The sequence below is a fragment of the Gamsiella multidivaricata genome (genome assembly GCF_025024155.1).
Source record: "Gamsiella multidivaricata strain RSA 2152 chromosome Unknown BC939scaffold_63, whole genome shotgun sequence".
Lineage (NCBI taxonomy): Eukaryota > Fungi > Mortierellomycota > Mortierellomycetes > Mortierellales > Mortierellaceae > Gamsiella > Gamsiella multidivaricata.
In genome coordinates this window covers 23246-47955 of record NW_026251771.1, presented here as the reverse complement: position 1 = coordinate 47955, position 24710 = coordinate 23246, and the positions used below count along the sequence as shown (strand labels likewise).

Genomic DNA, 24710 nt, shown 5'->3' with positions numbered 1-24710 from the left:
ATGTCAGCAGGGAGAATTACGGTTAGTAGGCCCATCATCTGATACTAGGAGCACTAAGGTCTCTTAAACACATGCAAAAGGTATTGTAAACAACGGGGGGAGAGATAACCTACGCTCGGAACCAAAAGTAGCACCGTCGCTGCACTGGACTTTGATCCTCCCGTCAAACGTTGCCGTGAGCTTTGAGGCCCTGATAGGCTTCTTGCGGACATGCAGAATGGCGGTGGCGTTCAGAACCGCCCCCTGTGATTCTTCGGGAAGTCCGACAAGCACACCGTTAAAGGAAGACTCAATTTCGATAACTAATTCAATGTCCTGCAGGGAGTGAGGGTGTACTGAAGTGGTGGGTGATACTACGTTGAGGTAGTCTGCTGCGCTGGCTGCAGCCATGGCGGTGCTACAGGCTAGTGCATGCGATCGACTGGCCTCGGCTGTGGAGGGCGAATTGGCTGCGAACAGGAAGTTCATTGATACCAGGAGAAGCAGAGGAGAATTGAGACGGAGCTATGGGGCCAATAGGGAATCGAGCAGCTGCAACATTGGATACGGATATGAATACGGGGAGCAGAGGCAATTGGAGGAAAAGATGGAGTGTGAGAATTATGGGCAACTGGGAAAGGAAGGATGGATAGAGGATGCCGAAGGGGAGGGGAGAAAAGGAAGTGAGAAAAAAAAAACTTTTTAGCTCTTCGGTAGATAAAGGTTGCCGTCCCCAGCTCATGGCACCCTCATCCCACCACGAACACGGACTGATAGGCTTGTTGAAGCCGACGTGGGGATTAGGGTTCGAGTCCATGACGCAGGACAATACGCTAAATGATGACCTTACATCTGGGACAAATAAAAACTACACGGGATCTCCAAGGTCCACGGTCAGCATCCAGCATCCGAGAGCATCTCCACTCCTGTTATCATCATCGGTACTCTTTACGCGCTTCTTCCCTTCTGGCTATGTAGTTTAGACAAAGCCAACAACGTGCTATTTATTTATTATTTTTATTTTTATTTTATTTTTGGCTCCCGCTCCCTCCATCTCGCTCTGCATCGCGTGCCTGAGGACTACATGTCCCCTATCACCCACATCAACGGATTGTCAATCCTCTGCCCCAATCCCCCATATTTCCATTCTTTGCATTGACGCGAAATATATTTATATACGTACTACAAACATCTCATGTGGGTGCGTCCAACTGAAGAGAGCACTCCCTCGAGCTTCACTTCATCCGACGCGAACATGGCAGGTAAAGCAATCGTCTAGTCTTTTTTTTTTGTTGTTTCTTTTTCAATCGAGATATTTTTTATTTATACGCCATTTCCTGCAAATTCTCACAATGTGGGAAAACTGCGAAGCCGGTCTTCCTCACCCAGAATTTAGTGAATGAGGGAGCAGCCGTTGTGGTCAGGAAGACCTCCAATGACAATAAGGACGATATCGATGATGTACCAGATACCGAAACCACCGCCAGTGATGAGCTTCAACAGCGCAGAGATGATATAGCCGAGGTAGAAGCGGTCAACTCTATGTACGTTAAAAAATAAAAAAAAAGCCGTTGGGTTAGTAAATCAGTACCACCCTGGCCATGTTCCTACTGTTCCTCCTCGACTCCTCGGAATTAGAACACTTACCCGACATATCCAAGGAAGATGGAGAGGAGGATGGCAACGGGGTAGGAGCGGTCAGACTCGCAGATTTCATCGCCGTGCTTTTTGCCGACGGCAGTCAACAGGAACTCGCCCTCACCGGGAGCGGGGCTATCGTGCTTGTTCTTATGGTAGTAGAAGAGACCCAAGACGATACTCACGGCGCTGAGGGCAGCGAGGAGCCACAAAGCAAAGTATCTCTTGCGATGGTGATGGACATGACGGTAGGTACGAACATAGAAGGCCTCGTTGGTTGCCGAGATTGGGACGCCGTTCAGCAGGGGCTGGTCCTCCTCGTCACGACGGCCCTGGTTGTGGTTGGTGGTGCCGTAGTTGGACATGGTTTCGGGAATGAGGAATGGAAGAAGGAAAGTAAATGAGGGAGGGTTGAAGAGAAAAGAAGAGAGGAAAAAGAGAAAGGAAAAAAATGGCGCCTTTTTTTTGTGCTTCAATCGCTTCAGCCTCACGTCGGGAAAGCGACCAAGAACGCGTTGAATTCAAGGACGGGCGGAAGACCAAAAACGAATATGGTCCAGACAAGAGGTGGGAGGGGACATGTGGGGAGGGGTCTCATCTATTATGGCCATGTCATGCCCATGTCTCTGGCTGGATACAACACCCTTTGCTTCGATACAGATGTCCATCTATTACTGCTGCTTGCTACTTCTGCTGCTGCCGCTGTTGCTGCAACATTCATGCCAAGCGCGTTTTTATGCATCGATGCATCATCACGCCTGGCCTGTCCACTCTGCCTGACCTATAAAACTGGACCTGGACCATTGGATTACCCAAGAGCACGCTGGGAAAACAAAAAAATCGAGACTGAAAATAAAATGTACCATTATTCAACATGAGAGCATTTTCGTTTTTTGCGAGAACCCTCCATTCAGGAAGAATGGAGCCGTCGCTACAGTGTGGATTGCAAGAGGAAGCCTTCACCTCGGGCTTGAACCATCGATCGAGAAAAAAAAAAAAAACCTGTCTGCGCGGGCTTGGGCCGTATCAAGGAACTACACATGCCTCCCTGACATGCATCCCTCTACGAACAAGCGGGAAGAACGGCTCTGGATTTTTTTTTTCTTACCATCGAAAGTCGTTCTGAGTTTTTACGCCGCGGAGACGATGGCGGGTTGCACAACGGCTTTCGCTTGACGACCTTGCTTCTCATGATTGCCCTCTTATTTTATTTTATTTTATTATTATTTTCTTCCGTGTCGTCTTTGAAGATGAAAAAGAATCATATACAACAGCCCGAGCAGCATGCCAGAGGGGTTTCACAGCATACCCAACAGCTGATTATCGAAAGGAGGTTACTGTGTTCGCCAAAAAAAAAAAAAAAAAAGAAGAAATGAACAGAAACGTTGTTATGTCAGCAGAATACACCTTACAAAGCTCGAGCAAAACGCATCAGACACAACAAACATAGCAACTTACATCCCGCACAGCCAGTGTTCGTCAGGTCCGTCCCCTTGCCTGCATTGAAACCAATTCCTCCATCCACGGTTCTCACCTGCCTCACCAGCATTCACGCCAGCAAAAGAATGTAAGCTATTATCCCGTCCCCGTTGTCGTCTCCACTGTCCATTCTCCGGCACAGCATAGTGTCCTGCGGGCTGACATGGTTGTTGCACAGTCGAACTCCGAGACCGGGATCGATTCGCATTGTTGATGTCATCCTGTGAGGAGTAGTGATAGTTCGAAACTGCATGATAATACGCTGCATGGCTCTGGTTCAGAGGCGTCGCCATATCTGTTTGCTCATGCTGCAAGTCGTCCATGGCCCCATAATCCTGCCATATCCTGCCCGCTTGTGCGCGTTGCTCTATGGAGGAAATGTAGATCATTCATGCGCAATGCATCTTCATTATTAGTAGATGAGATCTCTTTCACATTTGGTGTGTAACGGTGTGCAAGCATGTTCCGCATGGGCAACGAAGAAAGTGCCCTGATGCGTTATTTCGGCCTCTTCCTTACCCGCTAATGGATTTGATATGCGAGTGAACCTTCCCAGGGTGGTAAGCGGGGATGGAAATAATGGACTGGAAGACGAGGGCTCATGCGGGGCAAGGTAGTCGGCCCGAGACATCACGGTCGCATATGGATGATAATCCCTCTCCTGTGGTTCGTCCTGCACAACCTCGTATCCGAACCCCATCTCTCGCTGGGGATCCGGCCGTAGCAGTAACTGATTTTCTCCATGATTTTGGTCATCGTGATAGTCTTCAATCGCTCCGTCCTCAGTATCGCGTAGTCCAATACTGAATCCAGCTTCGCCTGAGAACGTACGTTGCGAGTCCATGTAGCGCTGTCGCATTTGCTGCTGCTGTTGGTATAGCTGAGCACGCTCGACCTCCTCCTGTGCCAGCATGACTTCGGGGTCCGAGAATAACATTGAGAGTGATGAGGGAATGTAAGGACTATCGCCCCGAGAAGGCCGTGCCTCTCCGCGGTTCAGGGTATCTACAATAGCGGATGCAGCTGCTGTCCGGGTCGATTCTGTCATCGAAGAGGTCGATCCTCGACGAAGCTCGGGTGATTGATCCAAGGATGGATGCTGCAGGAACGAACGCGCACCTACCGCGGTTCCGCCCACGACAGCGTTTGGCGGGAAATAACTCCCGCTATTGGGGGCCGACCCTGATCCCGATGTCCGTGGTGGCGGTGAAATAGACGAAGGCGTGGATGTTGAATTCGACACGGTTGAGAATGAGTAGAGTCGGTTCAATAACTGCGTCGGCATGTTGGCCACCGGTGGTGATACGAGCTGGGTACGTTGGGGCCTGGTATAAGAGTCCGCGAGAGATGTCGAGTCCATTGGCGGTAGGAACGCAATTGGAGGCCGTGCGTAGGTCTCAGGCACGGACGGCTCAGGCCTTGATCCTAAGACTGCAAACTCAGGTCCTCCACTGGAGCCCTGTGGCGCTGCATTCGCTCGTTGGTATTGGTTGTCCAGGGTCCAATGCGCGTACGACTGCGAGGCGGACGAATTGTTGGTGGAGATGGGTGTAGGGAGATGTGTGCTGCTGCTATCATGACTAGAGCCCAGCTGACGCGCCAGAGGTACCAGCGGTGGAGGGATTGCGACAAAGATGTTCTGTTCCTGATAAAAATGCGAAAGAACATGGTGAGGGAAGGTTCGGGTGTTCTCATTCTCATTCGCTTCCCATTCGCTTCTCATTCGCTTCCCATTCCCATTTACTCTGCAGCCATCCCCCCTCGGCGAATAAACCACTCCACGTTTTTTTTTTTTTTTTCCTCAAAAGGCAGGACACCCAACTCTAAAAAGTGCTAACCAACCTCTGGAAACTGTCGTGGCGATCCCGACATTTTTTTTTATTCCTTAGTAGTTGCGAAGTGCCTGATGGACAACAAGACAGGCCAGGACAGGACAGACCAGACGTTTGAGGAAGCAGGTGGAGGAAAGAGTCGCAAGGACAGCAGAAGTAGGAGGAGAGAAAGGAAGAACAAATGGAAGGTGCACAAACAACGTGAGATAGCACAATTGCATATTACACATCGCACTCGCACATTGCACAAAAGGAACAGGAGGATAAAGATGCGGCAAATGAGGGTTGCGCTGACGAAGGAGTACAGGGGGCAGAAAGGGGACATGTAGCCACATCGACAGCTGCACGAAATCGTCAACAGAAGAAATACCTTCCGATGCTGCATGGTCTAATTGCAGCAACGGATTATTCGTCCTCTTGGTCTGAGCAGACATACAAGCGACTGAGCAGCCCAAGGAAAACGCAGGGAGGATAGGGTCCTATTTGATTGCATTTGAGGTCCTTTGCACCATGTGCACCATATCCACCCAATTGCATGTGCGTTCATCTTTCCTGCAGCATGGTCGTGTCACCGGATCGCAAGTCGTAAGGAGGCGTCGGCGTGATCATGCTGTTGGACCATGCGATCCTTTGGCGTCGGACAAAATTGACAGTAGTCCAAGTATCATTGAAATAGCACCTGGGATAGCATAAGGTGGAACCGATGGAGGCGCATCCTCAGCTGGCAGTGTGCGCCTTATTTCATCTTGTTCCTGAATGGGCTGATCACCAAAACGCTTCATTCTGTCTCAGGAACACGTTCATTGTGGCAAAGCGCGTACTATGGAGGCTGTCTTTGCGGGGCTCTTTTGGTATTTCATCTCTGCCTTGCCTGGCTTGTCCGTCCTAGGTACATAAAGACCCTCCTCCGCTACACCGATAGAGTAGCTGGCGGAGTTCTGGTTTGGTCTGGTTGAATGCGCTGGCTAACATAATAAACACCCACGTTCTTTCGCATTAGACAATCTTTAGATCGATGTTGTAAGGGCTATTGAATTGTGAACAAGAGGAGTGGGTATGGATTGACAATAGCAGCTAAAAGAGAAGTGCGGATCGATCAATTAAAAGAAGAAGGTGCGGACCAAAAAGATACCCTACTGCGTAGTTTGCCGCTGCCTCCTTACTTGCGACAAAGACCCTTTCCGATTCCATAGATAAAAATAGGCACGGTAGCGACGATGGAAGTATCGATCAGCATCCCTCCTTTCCCCGCCACTTCTGTGTTTGCGGTTTTCAGCCAAGGCACAAACATCCTCTGAATCACATCGCCATCCGCACACCTTCACTTCTCTTCATTCCTCTTCACTCTTTTGTTTGCATCAGTGATTGGATCTGATTTAAAACAACTTTTCAATCCCTTTTTGTCGCGCCTCCCCCCACATACCTCACACTTCTAATGAATCCGCCCCTGATCCAAGCACCCATCACCACCACCACCTCAGTCTTCTCTGATCCTCAGATGCAGGCCCAGTTTCAAAGGCAATATATGCAGCAGCAGCGGCAACGGCAGCAGCAACTATCGACTTTCAATCCCAACCGCATCTCCCTCCTCAATTCTGTTGTCCCCCGTGTGCAACAGCAGGACCAGGAACACCATGAACCGCAACAGCAACAACAACTCCAATTGCTACAGCTGCAACAGCAACAGAAGCAGCAGTTCCATGAGAAACCAGCGGTTGGACCTGGACGTTCTGGCGGTCCCCGACTCAGCCTCGACACATCGGATGAACGGCTTCAAAATGTCAAGGTTATCAACCACAACAACAAGCGCTATCTCAAGCTGTTTTCGCCCAGCCTGGTAGAATCCCCCGTCAGCTACCTGGACCGCAGACAATTAAGCGAGGACCGGAAGCTGTGGGAGAACGGGCCCAACGAAGCGTTTCAGAAGCAGCTTGAGATGGAGAAGCGTGAGGCCTACAGAGGTAAGCGGAACTGCCCATGACAGCACGAGAACGGCGGACCGCCCATTGTTGCACCAAACACCACCTCCTGTCCTCCCCATTTCCTCCTATTCCCTCAGTCGCCTTATCGATCGCAAAAACCGCCTTGGATCGCCTGTCAGGGGCATTAACATGGGGCATGGGCCACATCCCAGTGCTCTTATTCCTTGGCTCTCAACCCTTGCCCATGCTCATAAATAAGGACTCTAGGGCAACCGAATGTTCGTCAGCGGCACAGCATCCAGTTGTTATTAGTTCACAGACCTTGCCATCTCGTCATCTTTTCTGTTTAGTCAGCCATAGTCCCCTTTTTATTTTCCTTTCTTTATTGGATGGATCATGTGTACCCCCGAGAAGTCGTTCTAGCGGTCAGAAGTGGCCCCAATGCATTTCATAAGCACAACAGACATCACCCGGGCACTAACCAGCCTAAACGCACTTTTTATGTCCCACTACAATCAACAACAGCCCGTTCAAGACAGCAGCTTCGTGGGTTCTTCATGGGCCTCTGGCTTGGATGTCTATTGGGGGTGCTCATGCTCCAGCAGACCTCTGCCAAGGTCAACTTCTGGCGGTAAGTTTCATTATCTGCGGTTTCGTCTCTGTTACAGCGCGCTCTGGCCATCGTTCCTTAGTGCCTGACCCGTTATTTATGCATTAATCGTCATGCATTGCATCCGATACGCTTTTCTTCACACAGACACGATGCCTTCGCTTCCTATACGCCGCTCGTCATTCTCCTGGTCCTTGTAATTAGTGTGGCCATTGTTCGCTCGGGAACGCGCTGCACGATTGCAGCGGTGGCGACATGTGCGGCAGTCTTGACTTGCTTTGCGACACTGATCGTCAATCAGAGCCGGTACTCGGCCGAGTTCCAGCTGTACAAACGCGTACCGCCTGCTTCGACGTTGCAATAAGTCAAGGAAATTGAGCTCCTATTTCAAGGCAGGGCATGATTCGCCCAGAGCCGGGTTGATGTTCTCCAACTCATTTGTTCTTTTTTGTACATACGTTTACTCTCTTTTTAACTGTATTATATGCTTCCCATCTCGCCTTCTTGTACTCTACTCAACTGCTGCCGGTATGCTAAAGGATATATCTGATGAAGATACACGTCTCGCAAGTCTATGATAATAAAGCTAGCCTGGACATTTTGCCTATCTCAGGTCTCCTAGTACTTGCAACGAATTTGAAAACACAGCACTTTGTGGAAATCGTACGAAGGATCCCCCTCTTATTCTTGGCATTGGGCCCCATACCTTGAACCAAATTGGACTGTGCAGTGAGTTAGCAGTTACACGCCGCGGTCGCATTTCGCCCAACCAGCATCGGGCGTGCACCATTGGCCCCTCTCTCCCCACCACATTCCTAATCGACTAACTGGGGTCTACTGCAAAAAAAAAAAGAATTTCTTTTTTGAAAATAGAACAGGCATCAAGAGAGATCACAATAATAACGAAGGTGTTTGTGTTCGTGTGCGACAACATAACATTTCGTCATGGACCTACGTTGAGATGCTTGAGCAAAAGGGGACAAGGGAAAGGAAATGTGCCATATGACCATCACAGCATATTACTCTTGAGGAAAGATAGCATAGACGACTGGCTGCTTGGCCCAAAAAATGCATCGGAAAATGTTTACGCCTACCATGCACCCGCATTCACTCACGGAAAAACAACATGCAAAAAAAAAAAGTGCCGTGGTGTGTGTGTTATTAAGGCGGCGGGTGGGAGACCTGACCAAGCAAGGAAGCACATCATTCCGGGAGAGAGGCGATGTTCATTTTTACTTTGGTGATCGGAAATGAAATCCCAAAGAGCGGGGGCAGCCTGCTATTGGAGTTTCTGAAGGGAAGATATTCTTAGCAAGTAGTCGTAGCTGTTACTGCTGTCGTTATTGTTGTTGTTGTGCATCAATGGGCATGCATCCAATCGTGTCTTATTTCACTTTCGATGGCGACGCAAAACTCCGTTTTATGAACGGTAGTTGTATGTGTGTATGTGTGCAGATGCATGCGGAACAAAAAAAAAAAATCAGCTCAATTGGCCACGTTTTTTTCCTCTTTGCCTGCTCTTCACTTTACGGTATGAGCTGGCTACCGCTGAGCCTTTTCTCCCCGGAGGAAAGAGTCGAATGTGCAGAGTTATAATTTACCTTAACCTAGTCGGCTTAGGGTCCCTCCACTGCACCTTTCCCACTCAGCACGAGAAGCAGACGAACCACGACCAGCTCACCTAATGTAAAACCGAACCAAGCAGTGCAAGGCTCAGTATCCCTCAGTTCTCAGACCTTTCTTTTTTTTTTCTCTGGATCATAGTTCTTCAGACGCGTTTGCCTTACAAAATAGGGGTTTCCAATGGTGCTGGGTCCCAGGTGATCAATGGCATTATTTACAGACCACTTCACAACCGTGCTGCGGATCAGTCATTGGGGGGAGGGGAGGAGAGGGGGATACCAGATCATCGCATTCCTGGTTACATGCTCGCAGAAGAGTGCCTGTATACCTTCCTGTCCTTCTTGTAAATGAATTATGAATTGCGGATGCGCCTCGTGACCCTCGCGTGGCATGGTAATGGCGTTGCTCAAAAGAAAGATCCATTAGATAAGATTCAGCACATCTTCGAATTCTTCCATTTCTCCAGCTCAAGATCACAAAGTGGTCCGAAAGAGATCATGTGGCGCCATTGAGCATTCGACCCCATGTTCTCTTTCGTATCCGGCAGAATACAATTTGAGGCCGGATGCATGCATCGGTAGTTTCTGGAAGAGTTGCGTCGAGTGAGACATTTAGACTAAAAGTCGATCTTCAGTCTGTACCTTTTCTTGTGCCTGGATCTTCATTTCCCCGCGACCGGACACCGAATGAACGCCCAAAATGTCGGGATCCAACTCAATTGCATATCATAAAACGCGAGCACCCGGGCAAACTGAAAATGTGTCTATGTAAAGCAGCCCCAGGTCAATTGAATGAAGGCCATCAACTGAGATAGTCCGCCCCAAAGCGCCAAGTAAGACAGCCTCAGCGTTGCCACCGTGTCCCTATTCTATTATCCGCATCAACTCTAAACCCTCAGATAAGTTATTTCCTATTTACCTATTTCCCATGAAGAACCACCGGCTTATTTCTGCGTCATTTTAAATCTTTTGTGCGTCCACGGGACCCTTCCTTGCATTTATCCATCCTTTGTGACCGGCAGCCGTTTGGCCATCACACTCCTCATCCACATTGATGTGGACCATTTTTTTTCTACTCTTGTTGTTCGCTTACAACCTATCGCCACCCAGCTGTCCTGAACGACGGTGTTAGAGCATCTAGAACCTCTGTGGCTTTACACGCATTCTCAGTTTGATAAGACGCCTTCTCTAGCGTCTATGAACCGACTTACTGGGACAGCATATCTCCACGTCATCTTGCGTGTAGGAGGGAGTTCATAAACTCTTCTAGGCTACGCGTCCTTTTCTTTACAGCCTACAACCCGATGAAGAATTCGTGTTACGCCTAGCGTGTCACTCTCGCGTGTATGTGATGTCGACTCCTTGGCATACAAGTACAAACCACATCTCCATTTGTACATATTGTTCTTTCGTGCCACTTGGGAATTTGAGGATTGTTGCAACTGTCGGAAGCAGGCGGAGGAGAAAAAAGGGTGATAGTTCATCTCTTACTCGTGCTTTTTTTCCTTTATCTGTCCCTGTACCCTTTTTTTTAAAAAAAAAAAAAAAAAAAAAAAAAAAAAAAAAGGGTGTATGAAGTTGGATGAAGTCGCATGAAAAGCCGCCTGGCCCTTTTGCTATCAACGCGAGACCGAATGCCTACCCCTTGTGAATCAACCATCGTAAAGTCGCCATAGATCCTGCACCCTGCGGACGGAGGGAAATAAAGCGAAGGTGCGGTATGCACGAGGGAGAGAGCTTTGGCCGCTTCATTTGGTGCACAAGAACCGCTTTATCTATTGCATCTTTTTTATATATATATTTCCTCGAGCGAAACACATTTGTCAGAATATTTTGACCTCCGGATTATAAAGACGCTGACAAACATAATCCAAAGAAAAAATAACCCACCGGGCGAGGATTTTCTCGATCGTCCAGATTAAAAGAAACAATCGGTTCCTGACTCCGGTGAGTCAGACGCGACAGCTGCATTCCTTTTTTTTTTTTTTTCGACAACCCCTAGCTCGGACGAATGGACCTTCTTTTGGTCTGCAGATTGTTGGCGGTTTGGGATAACGCATGAAGCAACCACGCATGTGCCCCCTTGCTCCCCCCCCCATACGGACTCGGCAATTGTGCAGGGAATCGCCTCCTTGTCGATGCATCACTTTTGAGGGGGGGGAAGGAAGAAGCGAGACTGATACATGTCCACACTTGGCAATTAACCTTGTTTTTTTGGCTGCATGCGCAGGCATGACAAAAGGTCGCGTCGGGCCTTTCGAAGTACATGTATCTTTCAGAGATATGTAGTACTATGAACAAGGAGGCGAGATAAAAAAAAGCAATCCATTGCCGCAGCCAATAGTTAACCTGGTTTTTTCTCCTCGATGTATTGAGTGTCCAACGACGAAAGGACATGCTCATTCTACTCGCAGTCTTGTTGGCATCCCCCTTTTTCCTTTGTGTACTCTCGCATTGGTTGTTTAAATCCGTACCACAGAATCAAAGAAGAAAAAGAGATGGCATTAAGCAGCGGGAGAGAAATTCAAATGATGAAATGACCTTTGGTATTTTGTTATTTTATTTTTGGATGTACCGACTGTTCCTTATCATTTCTCGTTTGATCCAGGTAGGGGGAGGGGCATGATAATGACGAGCCCAAGATGACGACCGATGAATGAAAACATGATACAACGCGCCTTATATATGAGAGGGTCTATACATTTGCGTGTAAAAAGCCCAAGAGCAGGAGAGGACCCCAATGATTGAAACCAATCGAGCAGATTCTTAAGATTCTTCGGTTACGACGACAAGCGTTTGCAAAAGAGACGAAACGACGTGCCATACCGGGAGGAAAAAGAGTTTTTCTTTGTAATGGCACTCATTGCGCCATGCCATCCCCAAATCAATTCGTTCCGAAAAAATAAGGAAAAGAAAGAAACACGGAAGATAAAGAGTCATACTCAAAAAAAAAAAAAAAAAAAAAAAAAAGAGGGAAAGAGGGGAGTAGAAGTAGAAACATGTCCTCGCTAATTGACGCGCATAAAGGATGCACTTAGCTGAACATTGCACAAACAAACGACAGACGGAGGAAATTGTTATTATTTAACAGATCGCGCAAATAAGGTGCGATAACAAAAAAAAAATCAGGCTGACGCGCAATACACTTCAACATCCGAACTGATGTAGCGTGCGAGGATGACCTGCAGTCAAGAAGCTTAGGTGGCAGTGTGAAAAGGGCAGGTGGGAACTCTACACAATGACCCGACGCGAAGCATGGAACGGCTGTTTACTAGGTAGATCTGACGCGACAAACCAGCAATGGGTGTGGGGATTGCGTGTACAGAACAAACAAACAAGGGCGTTGTGCCATAAATAGACACCATGCTGTGGTGGGCAGGGTACCGATTTAATCGGTAGCAGGAGTGAGAATAAAAAGAAAATGTATTGGTTATGGTTGTATGCAGGAAGGATGAGAGTTTGTGTAGAATCGACCCGAGGCAGCGAGGACGAGGACGAAGCACAGTTCTGTGGACCCGCACCAAAACACTCAAGAAAGCGTGCACCCATGACCAAGGAGGAAGCGAACGCGACGGCGGTACTCGGAAAGAAATCGAGATTGTGAACGGTAAAGGCTGCAGCGCGATGGGCTGGTGATGGCCAGCTAAGAAAATGAAGATGATATCGGCGAGCATGAAAGAGGAAACGAGGTGGAAGAAAGCGAATGGCAACTGGGAAATAAATGGACGTTTGTGCCAAGAGCAAGCGAAGGGTACAGAATCTGATTTGCTGCGAGGGTCTGCAGAGGCGGATCGTACACGCGAATGGACCTTAGCGGCAGGGACGCGTGGCAGGACCATTGGCCATGCTCTTGCTCCGTTGTCTGCGTCCCCTGTCCTTGTGGTATACGGAGATACCGGCAAATACGCAGATACAGAAACACAGGCATGACCCAAACTCAAATCGAGGAATCGACCAAAACAGCATGACAAAAAATAATTATTTTGCACCGCCCAATGATGCATGGCATTTTGTGCTGCAATCCTACGGCCCAAGGAAGCGAACGAATCCCCCCCCCCTCCCCCACCATTGCTCCACCAGCTAGCATATGCTAAAACTTCTAGTCTCAACCAGTCCACCACCCTAATGTTCATGGCCGAAACGCCAATTGGCCCTATTCTTATCTCCCTGGTCACTCGCTCGCAAAGTCCTTGAGTCCTGCTTCGTCCCTGTTACCGGTTAAATCAGCAAACCAGCTCGTCACTTGGCCACTTTATTAATGCAGTGCTTGCAGGATGCGTTTTTTATAGACCAGATCTTGTTTGGATCGACTCTTTGTAACTCGGTACGGTCGGCGGTGTACAAGATCGTCGGTGATGAATTGGAAACGCGAATTGCAACTAACGTCTACCTGCCTTTAGAACCCGATTGCCCATCGTTCTCTTCCCACATAGTTTAAGAGCAAAATACGACGCGATGACATGCCAAGGAAATAAAATAAATTAGGACGACTTGCCTCTCATTAACCTACATGCAATTTTAAGCAGCCTTACTGCGGATCGGACCAGACAAGAGGAAAAGTCCAAAGCACGGTTCTAGGACAGCATGGCGAAGTCGATAAGACGAGTCAGGCACGCAAGCAATCTTTACACGTAGATCGAAACTGGAGGGCGGATAGGTGGGATGTCCGCGGACGCGAACGAAAACCACTGCGAATGAGAAGAGCGGTCCAGATGGCCAAAAAAGGAGAAAGCATAGGAGCAGCAATTATCAATTGTCAATTGTCTATGGTCAATGGTAGGCGTCCCATGACCTGCCTAATCCGCTGTAGTGAGCAATCAAAAACGCGCGTAAGAGTAGACAGCCATGCGAGGGGGCATGAATGCAATGAGTTCCATAATTATTCGGACTGAGCTCCTAATATGGAAGGATGCATTTGTCCGTCTCCTTTTGACCAAGGTACGTGTGGATGTTGTCTGTGTATCCATCACCTTTCTATTTCATTATTCTAGGGCGAAATTGCTGTTGAGGGCGCTGGCGAAGGAACAATCCATAGAGCAATTGGACAGTTGCGCGAATTTTGTGAGCCAGTTGTAAGTGGAAAACGACCCAATTCTTCTTTTTTTCGACTGAGGAAAGACGGACTGTCGTTGGTGGGCTGTGAATGATATCAGTAATAACTTAACTATTCGGATATAAGGTAATTTGAGCCGGCGGAGAAGGGGGTCGATTGTATTGTCTCTTTAGCTTTTTTATATTGTCAAGAAAACACTTAAATACCCCTGCCAAGGTGCCCTCTTTTTCTTTTTTCTTTTTCCTCGTCTTTCTCCAGCTTCATCCTCTTTTTTGTCTAACGCCTATAAAACCAAATTCCCCTGCTCTCTAACGCACCTTTTTCCTCCCTCTTGTGTTTTCCTTTGATTCTTCAGCAGCAATCACCCCATTTCACGCCATTGCATCCCATTGCTGCCCCCGATCCCCGCTTTTTGACTTTATTTCAATCACCGCACACTTTAGCACAGCGCCACCAAATTTATATATTTAGGTTAAGCGCTCTTTCCTTTCTCACAAAACTCTCCCCTACTCGGTGGACCATCCTACCCAGGACCGCAGTCGACTGAAACGGACTATCGGTGGCCCTTGTTTGATTCCTCCTTGGAAACCCTGATCGTCCCTGTCCTGCGGACCAGTGCCTGACAGCTGCTGCGCCTTACTACTTTCCAATCCGGCAACAGTCGGAAACCCCAGCCGAACGCTCGTGAACAGAACCAATTGACCCCGAAACAACTTTAACTTTAGCAGAAGGGCATTCAGCGATCAACTCTGTTCATCTTCAGACGCCAACCTTTTCTTTTCTTTCTTCACCAAGTCCAGCAGACTTTTCCACGCTTCAACAAAAGAAGAACAAGGAGAATACAAGAGCACTTTGACCCTTTTTTCCGAATTTTAGCCTTCCCAAATACCCTGTGTGAGCACACGCTGCTTGCTCATCTATTCCGGCTGGACCCTTCTTTCTTTCTATTCAAGATTTCCACCGGTTCTGTTGTTCTGTGTGTCCCTTCCATTTTCCCCCTTTGCCGAGGGTGTGTTCTTTTTTGGATTTCCAAAACTCCAATTCCGGGCTCAGCCATCATTTCCGTCTTAACAAACAACCACATTGTTCACCTGCTCCTCCATCAACACCAACACTGCCCTCCTCCGCCACGCCTTCCATTGCAGAAACCTTATTATTTGTCGCCCCGTTACCCCTGGCGTCTCGCCCGCAACAGCCCAACATAAATAGGACGCCGTAATTTCATCCTCTCCTCTCTCCGTCCCTACCGTCAATTGCTTTATATCCGCCTTTCCCCCTTCCTCCTCTCGCTCTCCGGCCATCTCCTGTCCCCCACCACCCCTTCACGACCGCACTCTCGCCCCTCGTCATCCCCTTCCTCCCACTCAGCTCCCTCATTCGATAACCCATACCATGTCCATGCAGGTCTTTGAGTTCCAGGCCGACGCCACGGTCAGCTTAGCTAGCCCTGCCGCCATCAACCGCAAGAGCTGCGACCACTGCTTCCTCAACCGGAAGACATGCGACAAAGTCCGCCAGGCCGCCAACTCTGGTGAGAAGTGCGAGAGGTGTGCCAAGGAAAACCGCCCTTGCACGTTCACGCCCACCGTCCATCTGTACCACATTGCAGACTGTGTCGGCCGACACCAGTGCCGTGCCAAGGTCATCCAGGCCATGGGTGGCCGCAAGAAGGAGATTCAGTTCCATAACATCGATATTCCCATTATCTGCGATATGGACTCAGCGCATGACCAGGCCCTCTTTGACTTTATTCAAAAGCAGCCTAACATGTTAGTTTACAACAACAGGATCAAGTCCTTTCTTCTGCAGATTGTAAGTACAATCATACCGTGATAACCGTTGTTTTCCAATCTTTTTTTGACCATGCATGATAACCAATTCTACATGTCCGTTCCCTTATTCAATTCCCGTTAGATGCTCGGTCTCTCCCCAGATCATGATGACACCTTGCCCATTCTCGACCAGTACGCTCAAGACTTCTCAAACTATGTAAGAACAAGTTTTGACTAGTCTTGAGGGTCGATATGAGTTGCAATGTGCCTCACCCATGTTTGAACACACACGATTTACATTCATTAAACGTGATGACTGCTTGAACTTCTGTCTAGTCTACTTCTTCAGTGTCGCCCTCCAACGCCTCCCAGAGATCATTCGCTAATGGCTCTTCCCCTTATGGCAACAACAATGTCCTTACCGGCCCCATGCCTTCCATGATATCCCCTGCCATGGGTCCCCATAAGTATCACGTCATGTCGCCCGTGGAGCAGCAGCAGTCGTACCGATCCCACCCATATGCTCACCACCAGAGAAAAAACTCGGATGATCGTAGTCGCCAAAACATTCAACGTCCGCCTCACAGTCCTCGGGCTCACCCTGTCCAAAATCACCAACCCCCCAGGCACCCATCCCTGGCCAACGGAGATGTTTTGGCCGGATTCTCGAACGCAGGGCGTTTGAGTCCTCTCCCAAGCCCTAATGCTCTCTCTCCCATCGATGCCGCCTCTGCCGCGGCCGCCGTCATGGCTGCGAGCTATGATCAGGGGTTTTACGCTGGTAACATGGTTGGCATCACGACCACGACGGCGTCCACGCCTACAGCAAATACTTATGGAGTGATTTATCAGCAGCAGATCGATCAATCCTTCCAGTCGCAGCAACTGCAGCAGCAGCAGCAGCAGCAGCAACCACACCCTTATGCCCAGCAGTCGCCCTACCCTCAGGCGTCGTTTTTTCATCAGCCCCAGGCCCAGATGAGTAGCTATCGCACGACGAGCCCCTTCCCGCCGAGCCCTTTAGCCCCAAGCCCGATTCAAGATAGTCCACAGCCTCCCAGTCCTTTGGATCTGTCCCTGGGAATGAGCGCAAACTTTGGGTCGATGGGCAATAGCAGCCACCAGAACTTATCGAGCCTCTTCGATACGAGCTTGAGCATGGGTCCTCATGTCCAGCAGCAACATCAGGCCTCATTTCATCGTCGAGAGCTTTCGGGTTCGAGCACGCACAGCTCCTTATCTGCAGCCTCACCCGCGATGAGCAGCCAGAGCAATAATGACATGTCCACAGGTGGCGTCACGGGTACGATGTGTGCTACCGCAGCCAACCCCACGCCCTTGGTGGTTACGACCACGAATGAGGACGGGACCGAGGTCGGGGTCTACTACGCTGTCCCTACAGTGAATTTGAACCCTGGCGCTAGCGACGCCGACCTGTTTCAGGACTTTACGATGATGGATGCCTTGGGCGAGGACTTTGTATGGGTCAAGAATTTGTTTGACAAGTCCACTGATTCGGCCTCTATGGCGCCCGTTGGTATCAAGGCGGAGGGTGCGGAGAACCGCGCCCGTGCTGGTTCGTTCTCGTCTGCCATCCCTGCCGGCCATGTTTCCGAGTCGACCTCCTCGATGGACGATCTTCATCAGGATCAGTGGTCGAGTCAGTACACGCCTCAGTCCCTTCAAGGATAAAAAAAAAGTATGGAAAAAGAGCAAAGCCGTGGGATGTTACCGACCTGGGGACAGCGCTGTTGTCCTTTGTGATCAATTGTATATAGTCCTCTTATTTTTAATACGTCTTAGTGACATTCCGTTTTAGATAATTATTTGTACCCTGTCTCCTCTTTCTGGCGTCCTTTTTTTTTTTTTGCTGGAAATGGGGAAGTTGACAATAGAATCTGTATATAGCTTCTTCTTTTATACTCCCGTCTCTTTATAAAATACTGAAATATACAAACGTTCTTTCTCTTTTGGCTCCTGGACTTGAACGCGATAAAATGCTTGGGGAAGAAAAAATAAATAAAATCGATCGCGAGACGCGAACGCGTCGGTGGGGCTCGGACCACCTGTGTGCTGGACTGCCAATCAGAAGACGAGAAACGTGGACAGCTTGAATCCCCACACGTCCGTCTGTCCTCTCCATTGCCATTCCTTTCATTTCACACCAAAGCAACAAAGCGAGCGTCTTTCCTTTCCTTCACCTTTTCAGGAACGAAGGATTAAACAAGCCAGACACCCGACTCAGGATTACACTACCGCCACCAGAAACCCAACGTTCAGTCCAAAAAGCGGGAAAAAAACAGCCAAAAAAACCCAACAACAACAACCTTCCCCTCTACTACGATACAACACGCCTCAGATGGAGCCCAATAACCAACCAATGCTCATGATCGAGGGCCCAAAGTTCTCTGGGTTCGATTTCTCTCCTGCACCGGCAACTATGACGACAACGGCTCAGTCTGTGTGGTTACTTCCTGAGGGACGCGAGCCGTTCGTGATCAACGGCCGTCGCATTGTTTTGCCCGAGAAAACAGCACCTCCACGACCAGCAGACTCAGACCAGGACGAGAGCGAAAACAGATATGTGGACGATGAGGTTTCGGGCCTGTCGCATACCGCCAAAACCGCCGGTGCCGTTTGGGATTGTGTATGACTCCCTCGAAAAACGTCTGATGTGGATCTCTCTCTTTTTTTTTAAAAAAAAATTATACCTATTACTAAAGACGATATTTCCTTTGGTAATAGAGTATCATCCTGAGCAAGTACTTGGAAGCTCTCGCCGAAAAGACACCAGAATTCTGGACTCGGAAGCGTGTGCTGGAGCTGGTAATGGAATCCGCAGCAGAAAAAAAAACAACGTCATTGGAGCCCTCCCAAGCTCAAAACTACTAATTTTCGTCTCCATACTTCCTTCCCGCACAGGGTGCAGGACAAGGGATCGCATCGTTCAGCGCTGCGGCCTTGGGTGCTGAACGTGTCATTATTACAGACGTGGATTCCGCACTACCGACGCTACGCAAGGGAGTGCAGCTGAACGGATTCGTTCCACCACAGGTGCAAGTGACGGCTCTCGATTGGACAGATCGTGCACAGGCCATGGATCGCATCTGGAATGAGCTGCTCATGGTCCCGTCGTCCCAGGCACCGGTCTCCAATGAACCCATGCCCACAGATCGCATGCCGGCTCAGAAGAGCCAACAACAGAAGCAAAGGCAACCGAAACCACGACTGGATTATATCTTGGCGTCAGATGTCGTTTGGGTCGATTATCTGATCCCAGCATTGGTCGATACTGTGGGCGAACTACTTCAGGTGGAGAAGGAGAGACGGGATAGTGTTATGGACGATAAGGATGGGGGATTGCAACATGTGCTGGATGGAGGACCGACCGATGTATCCTCACCACCGTCCCCTGTGGTTCTTCTCGCATATCAATTCAGATCCACTCGAGGCGACCAATTGCTTTTTGATTCGCTGGATCGACTGGGCCTGAGTCGACAGAAACTAATCTTGGACGGCTCGGATGATACGGACAAGGACGCCGTGAATCTGGATTCAAAGTTCAGACGCCCCAACCTTGCGATCTGGAAGGTGTGGAAAGAATGAAATAAACATACGACACTTGTAACAGCGATATATTTTTTTGGCCTTGTTTTTTTTTCCTCTTTGGTTTATTGTCTTTTCTCTCTTTTTGTTGGTTGTTGCATCTTTTTTTTTATACATGTACACGAAGCGACAAAAAGCGCAAAAAAAAAAAAAAAAAAAAAAAAAAGATCGGTGAAAGCAGGTTCCGGCGAAGCAAGAATCGGATGTGTGTGCTCGGCTGAAAAAAAAGAAAAAAAAGAAAAAAGATTATATCGAGCACAACCCAAGTTTTTATGTTCACCCTCTTCCGCTGTGCAGGAATCGGGGGCTCCAGCGATCTTTCGTTTTATGCCTGACCACCACCCCTTCCACGACCGCCTCGAACACCACCGCCGCCACGACCACCGCGTTCGTTATAGCCGCCCCGTCCAGACTTGTTATAATCTCCACGTCCACCACCACGTCCACCGCCGCGACCGCCACGATCGCCGCCTCCCTGATGAGAGTGATGACCGCCACGCTGATTGTCTCCGCCATTGTTCCCTGCGCCGCCTCCGCGACTGCTGTTGCGTGTGCTGGCAAGTCTCTGTTTGTTGGCCTCTTCCTTGACCATGTCGATAATCTCATCAGGTACGCGGAGGTATTTGATCTGGGTTTTGTGAAGGACGCGTTCAAAGTAAGTTTTATGATGTTACAGAAAGATCAACGGACGCGATGCATTCGATATGCGTTAAATATTGCTTACAGTGTTTCCTCTGATGTAACATTCCGTCAAGCGCCAGAAGCGATCGCCATCCTGAAGTAGAAAACAAGATAACAAAAGTTGAGCCAGGGATCAGAGTTCAGCAACCTCCTGCATGCTGTATAGTATAATATGGGATGACGTGTTCCCCGATATTAACGTCGCTTCAATGTTGCTTCAATGCTGCTTTAAAAGTCAAAGGCGATCGTAATGATCCTGATGCGGTAACATGCTGATGGTGCATTCCCTTCCAGGATTTTTTCTTCTGCTTCGAGCTATGGCATCCGATCTGCTTCGATCCATTCCCTCCTATTGATATGCCCTGAAGCTATTGTACGACAGGCAATTGGGTAGATCATGTTCAAGGTCGCCCTGTTGATTCTGTTCCTGTACCGATGTCCTGCAAAGTGCTCGATTGGTCGCTATCGTCCTTACCGAAGACGTCTGAATAACCTCCCTTAGAGTAAGGTTCATCCAGTTGTCGCAGTTCACCAAATGGCCGTTGAAGGTCTCGCCATTCTTCAGCTCCACCAACTAGATACGAAAGAATCCAGAGGTTGACAAAAACATGGAAGAAAAAAAGAGGGAAGAAGCAGATCGTTAGCGCGTGCGATCGGCATGCTGTTGAACAGAGTATGACACCGCACAAACGAGTTCCTGGTCTTTACTATTGGGTGAGTCTGGGACGTGTTCAGCAGGGATAAAGGCAACTAAGAGAGTGGAAACGGAAGCCGGAACATTGGTTGGTTAGATGGCATGGTCGAAAGATGAGTACAGTAGAGCCGACGATTGGGTTGGTCGTTGGTTCTTGGTGCTTGTTGAATGCGATTACGAAGGTCAAGCGTCTCTTAGGTTGTTGGGTATCCAGTGTGTTACTGGTTGTTTGTCCTTGCGCGCGCCTTTACCATGGTGTTGGTCTATATCTGGGATGTGAAGAACGGGTTTATGAATGGAGGAGAAAGAGTAGCAGCCCACTCTTTCATCAATAGAGTACAGAACAATTCAGGCTCAAATACGTCACAGAACGCATCCTTGCAAGAAAGTACTGCATCTGAACTGTTTAGAGTGTGCTTGTTGACACACATATGTCTCTACATAGTCTATAGGCGTTTGGCGCCAGGGGTTTCCATCCCTTCCAAGGGTGAGGCTGCTCGCTTGCGCCCTCCAGCTCGTCATTGCCCTTGCCCATGCCCCTCTGTGCTGCTGCTGCTGCTGCCACTGCTACTGCCCCCGGCATCTGTGTGCGGTCTTGCACTTTGCATCCAAGGGTAGTGCCCGTCCTTATATACTGACTGGAGATAGAGCGGTCGCTGTTGATGGATTAAATGGTTGTGAACGACGTTGCGAATGTTACGCCCTGCCATAGCATTGCGGTGCATGAAAGTGCGGCAAGTTGAGCAGTATAGCCCGCGGACCTCGACCTGTAGACCGACGACGCAGAGGACAATTGGAACCAGCGTGCTCTTCACCCACCACTACGGGTTGGGTAAAACGTCGCAGTAGTGGAGGTAGATGGTGGGCCCTAGGACTTCGACAGGCAAGAGGTCAAAGCGATGAGGGACAAACTGAAGGCATGGGCGCTCAGGAACGAAATGACCGTAGTAATGAACCTGCACCGGCACTGAAGAAAAAAAAGAATATATTTATTTACAGTGGCCTGATATTTCTCACCTTGAGCTCCTGAATTCTGTGCTTTAATCTCGTCGCGCTCCTTCAAGAACTCGTCCCTCTCGCACTTGAATTCAGCTCTCTCTTTCCTTATCTCCGCCCTCTCATCAGCCATCTCCTTCCTGAAATCCGCCCTCTCTGCTGCAAGTTCCTTCCTGAGAAGTTCTCTGGACTCCTCGGCAACCCGTAACAGCTTCTCTGTCAATTCACGCTCCCGCTGCTCGACTACTCGCTCCCGGTGCCTCAGTTCAGTCCTCATCCCGTCATACGCCTACTTTTGTTGATCTGAGAATCGTTCCATCCTGTCCATAGTAGAAGAGACCTCGGAACGACTCAAAGGGGTGTTGCCTTTTCGGCGCTTGTTGGCCGGACCTATGCTGTGTCGATCTGTCTCCGTGTCTAGAGTACAAACATCAAAGCAGCGGATCAGAGAGCTGTCTGTAGTAGATTCAAATTGGCTGCAAAAAAAAAAAATCGATTACATACATGAAAGGAGATCAGAGATATCGTCAGGGAGCTCAACGTCGCTGCTCTCTTCATCCGTGTCTTCAGGGGAGATTGATTCGTGTCCCAGGCTGCTTGTCTGCCGAGGAGGAGGAGGGTTTGCCGCAAGACTACCGCCATAGACTTCATGAAGTCTTAGGAATAATGGGCAAATCTCTAATTGCTTCAGGACGACATTTCCTGCACCGGTCGATTTCAACTTAACCGCCTCGCGATACTTAGTCCTCGTATAGGCAATCTTTGACTTCACTTGGGCCTCCGTCCACTTGAGGCTGTTTTTTGTTGACCAAGGCCGCAATCTCCTTGTGTATGTCTTTGCTTTTCTGTCCTGCAATTGGGTTCTTCTTGTAGAGCCGCTGGTGGTTGTGTGGATCGGTGATCCAGTCGAAAAACGTATCCATGCTCCTGTGTCCAGAACGCTGATGGCCTTGCTGCTGAGGAAGTCAATTCTGCTATGTCAGACTGAGGAGCAGGCGAAGGCGCTGGGGTTTGGCTGGGTTCGGCTGTCGCAAGAGGGGCCAAAAGAGCAGGTTGTCGTGGCTGGTTGCTGTGCTGACGCCTTGCCATTGTCGATGGAGAATGGTCCGGGATAGCAGACCGGGCACTGCTTGGGTAGGCAAACTGGTGCGTTGGGGAAGCCACAGGGTAAGATAGGGAGAAGGTGGAGGGGAGGGAAGAGTGTCGCCTTGCGGAGCTCCTTGGGACGGCGTTCAAAAGACAAGAGGAAACCGGAGTTGTCGTGGTGCTGTTGCGAGTGGAGATGAAAAACAAACGGGTGGTGGTGTTGCAGGACGGGCCGTATGGTGAAGGGATGGCGTTGCTGTGAACTAGACTGAAGAGCGAGAGGAGAGTGCTGCTGCTGCTGTAAAGAATGAGGCGCAAGCAACAGATGTTGATTGACCATGGACTGGGGGTTGTGATAGTTGTTGTTGGACATTATAGGACCGGAGGATAAGAGCGAGAAGAATTATTCCGTGAGCCTCGACCATCAAGCATCCAATGGACTCTGTGCTCCGCATCATTAGCCCTTCTCGCGTCCCACTTATGCTCCTTGAAGCGGTTGTTGCCCATCAGGTCGTCCCTCTACTTTCTCCAGCTCCGTAACATAGCTCGAAAAGCTTGCTCCCTCACCACGCAGTGATGGTAGCTTGGCCTCAATGTTGATGATGGATTCTATTCCGTCGCCTGATACAATGCTTTTTGATCCTCCATTCATCTTCTATGCTCGAACACAGCCTTCTGCTTCACTGCGAGGTTGTAATAGGTGGGAGGAGTGGGAATAGGGGTTGTAACCTCAGAGGAGACGCTCATGTCGACATCATCATCCTTTCTTCCAGGCCCCGTTGTCGTACTGCCGGAATCATCGTTCTTTGATAGCAACGCGCTGGTTCCGACTACACAGGCTTGGCCGAGATCGAGACCCAGAACTTTGATTCGATCTGGCGCGCATCCCCAAAGGTTGGTGACATCCTGCTGGGTCTTCACTATGTTTCGGACCTCGGTCAAGTAATACTCCACTTCCTCGGCTGTGGATATAATTCGAAGGGGCAAGACATTCTGCAGGAGTCGCCTGTACCTGACTGAATGCAGTTCCTTCAACTTGAAAGCCGACAGATGAAGGCGGAAACTGTTTGTCCGAATGGAGCCTCGATGAACATAGCCACGTCCTTCGTAAGTCATAGGATCGAAGTTAGCCTGCCGAATGGATTGATCATGTTCTTGCATCATGCTCAGGTCCATCACAGACGCCGAATTCTTGTAATCTTTCGGCTCTTTGCGTGGCTCACGACTGCCGATGTTCGAAAGCATCTCTGTGATGAGGAGCCAGGAGATATCTGCCCAAGCTAATATATTAGGTCCTGCTGAGAAGGAATGATGTCCTTGTTCTCGTAGTCCACCAGTAGTAGCTCCTGGAGCTTTTTCTTCAGTGCAGCATTTTTTTCAAAACAAGATACCGAGCTCACGCTCAGAGAACGGCATGGAGGGCTGCTCTGTGCTCGTTAGTGGGGCCCTCTGACGATAACTGTTGAGACCAATAGAAGGCCGAGCCCAAGTATTTTCTGATGTCGATGAACTGGTGTTTCCGCACGCGAAGCTTTTACCCACGCAAACCTCAAGCTCACGCAGACATTTGTCGGCGCGTTTAACAGCTTTCTTGCGAAGGTTCTCTCGGTGGGCTTGAATGGGGTCTTTTTCGACCGAAGGAAGTCCGTCCAGGCGAAGAACCAAGTTCGTCTGGGTCCCAAGCTTCAGTATCTCTCGCTTGACAATGCGGTGAGCATCGTCCATAGGGTGCGAGGAATA

The 24710-nt window shown here is 49.3% G+C and overlaps 8 protein-coding genes across 8 annotated transcripts; 4 read left to right on the top strand and 4 right to left on the bottom strand.

The window, feature by feature from the left end:
- Window positions 1–1371: 1371 nt before the first annotated feature.
- On the bottom strand, window positions 1372–1982 carry BC939DRAFT_505883 (TM2 domain-containing protein; the record flags this gene model as incomplete). The annotated part of the gene is made up of 2 exons (XM_051560729.1): window positions 1372–1519; window positions 1627–1982. 2 exons carry the CDS (start codon window positions 1980–1982, stop codon window positions 1372–1374), a joined length of 504 nt encoding a protein of 167 aa, XP_051409122.1.
- A 1169-nt stretch (window positions 1983–3151) lies between these two features.
- BC939DRAFT_267806 (uncharacterized protein) lies at window positions 3152–5299 on the bottom strand. The gene is made up of 3 exons (XM_051551112.1): window positions 4939–5299; window positions 4220–4741; window positions 3152–3463 (listed from the first exon to the last, which is right to left on the bottom strand). The coding sequence occupies exons 1-3, from the start codon at window positions 4966–4968 to the stop codon at window positions 3374–3376; spliced, it is 642 nt and encodes a 213-aa protein (XP_051409121.1). The 5' UTR covers window positions 4969–5299; the 3' UTR covers window positions 3152–3373.
- Window positions 5300–6363: 1064 nt separating this feature from the next.
- BC939DRAFT_479728 (uncharacterized protein) lies at window positions 6364–7824 on the top strand (the record flags this gene model as incomplete). The annotated part of the gene is made up of 3 exons (XM_051558873.1): window positions 6364–6889; window positions 7376–7481; window positions 7608–7824. 3 exons carry the CDS (start codon window positions 6364–6366, stop codon window positions 7822–7824), a joined length of 849 nt encoding a protein of 282 aa, XP_051409120.1.
- A 7617-nt stretch (window positions 7825–15441) lies between these two features.
- BC939DRAFT_267679 (uncharacterized protein) lies at window positions 15442–16241 on the top strand. Its single transcript, XM_051551110.1, has 2 exons — window positions 15442–15947; window positions 16050–16241. The coding sequence occupies exons 1-2, from the start codon at window positions 15528–15530 to the stop codon at window positions 16143–16145; spliced, it is 516 nt and encodes a 171-aa protein (XP_051409119.1). The 5' UTR covers window positions 15442–15527; the 3' UTR covers window positions 16146–16241.
- On the top strand, window positions 16242–17849 carry BC939DRAFT_267680 (uncharacterized protein). Its single transcript, XM_051551111.1, has one exon. It carries the CDS (start codon window positions 16337–16339, stop codon window positions 17597–17599), a length of 1263 nt encoding a protein of 420 aa, XP_051409118.1. The 5' UTR covers window positions 16242–16336; the 3' UTR covers window positions 17600–17849.
- Window positions 17850–17883: 34 nt separating this feature from the next.
- Window positions 17884–19541, top strand: BC939DRAFT_460558 (putative methyltransferase-domain-containing protein). Its single transcript, XM_051556897.1, has 3 exons — window positions 17884–18554; window positions 18653–18733; window positions 18830–19541. The coding sequence occupies exons 1-3, from the start codon at window positions 18267–18269 to the stop codon at window positions 19511–19513; spliced, it is 1053 nt and encodes a 350-aa protein (XP_051409117.1). The 5' UTR covers window positions 17884–18266; the 3' UTR covers window positions 19514–19541.
- A 116-nt stretch (window positions 19542–19657) lies between these two features.
- On the bottom strand, window positions 19658–21244 carry BC939DRAFT_460552 (uncharacterized protein). The gene is made up of 5 exons (XM_051556896.1): window positions 21140–21244; window positions 20903–20944; window positions 20670–20768; window positions 20238–20288; window positions 19658–20141 (listed from the first exon to the last, which is right to left on the bottom strand). The coding sequence occupies exons 1-5, from the start codon at window positions 21140–21142 to the stop codon at window positions 19839–19841; spliced, it is 498 nt and encodes a 165-aa protein (XP_051409116.1). The 5' UTR covers window positions 21143–21244; the 3' UTR covers window positions 19658–19838.
- A 2374-nt stretch (window positions 21245–23618) lies between these two features.
- Window positions 23619–24695, bottom strand: BC939DRAFT_505877 (uncharacterized protein; the record flags this gene model as incomplete). Its single annotated transcript, XM_051560728.1, has 2 exons — window positions 23619–24250; window positions 24362–24695. 2 exons carry the CDS (start codon window positions 24693–24695, stop codon window positions 23619–23621), a joined length of 966 nt encoding a protein of 321 aa, XP_051409115.1.
- Between the last annotated feature and the right edge of the window lie 15 nt (window positions 24696–24710).

Excerpts from the sequence above, each read along its gene's own strand:
- BC939DRAFT_267806 (XM_051551112.1), bottom strand. The coding sequence starts at position 4,968 with ATGTCGGGATCGCCACGACAGTTTCCAGAG. Across the intron at positions 4,742-4,938 it reads CGCCACGACAGTTTCCAGAG|GAACAGAACATCTTTGTCGC; the intron begins GTTGGTTAGCAC and ends CATTTTTATCAG. Across the intron at positions 3,464-4,219 it reads CTGTCGTGGGCGGAACCGCG|AGCAACGCGCACAAGCGGGC; the intron begins GTAGGTGCGCGT and ends TTTCCTCCATAG.
- BC939DRAFT_267679 (XM_051551110.1), top strand. The coding sequence starts at position 15,528 with ATGTCCATGCAGGTCTTTGAGTTCCAGGCCGACGCCACGGTCAGCTTA. Across the intron at positions 15,948-16,049 it reads AGTCCTTTCTTCTGCAGATT|ATGCTCGGTCTCTCCCCAGA; the intron begins GTAAGTACAATC and ends AATTCCCGTTAG.
- BC939DRAFT_267680 (XM_051551111.1), top strand. The coding sequence starts at position 16,337 with ATGCCTTCCATGATATCCCCTGCCATGGGTCCCCATAAGTATCACGTC.
- BC939DRAFT_460558 (XM_051556897.1), top strand. The coding sequence starts at position 18,267 with ATGGAGCCCAATAACCAACCAATGCTCATGATCGAGGGCCCAAAGTTC. Across the intron at positions 18,555-18,652 it reads CCGGTGCCGTTTGGGATTGT|AGTATCATCCTGAGCAAGTA; the intron begins GTATGACTCCCT and ends CTTTGGTAATAG. Across the intron at positions 18,734-18,829 it reads GGAAGCGTGTGCTGGAGCTG|GGTGCAGGACAAGGGATCGC; the intron begins GTAATGGAATCC and ends CTTCCCGCACAG.
- BC939DRAFT_460552 (XM_051556896.1), bottom strand. Across the intron at positions 20,769-20,902 it reads CGTCCCAGACTCACCCAATA|TTGGTGGAGCTGAAGAATGG; the intron begins GTAAAGACCAGG and ends TTTCGTATCTAG. Across the intron at positions 20,289-20,669 it reads AGGTTATTCAGACGTCTTCG|GATGGCGATCGCTTCTGGCG; the intron begins GTAAGGACGATA and ends TTTCTACTTCAG.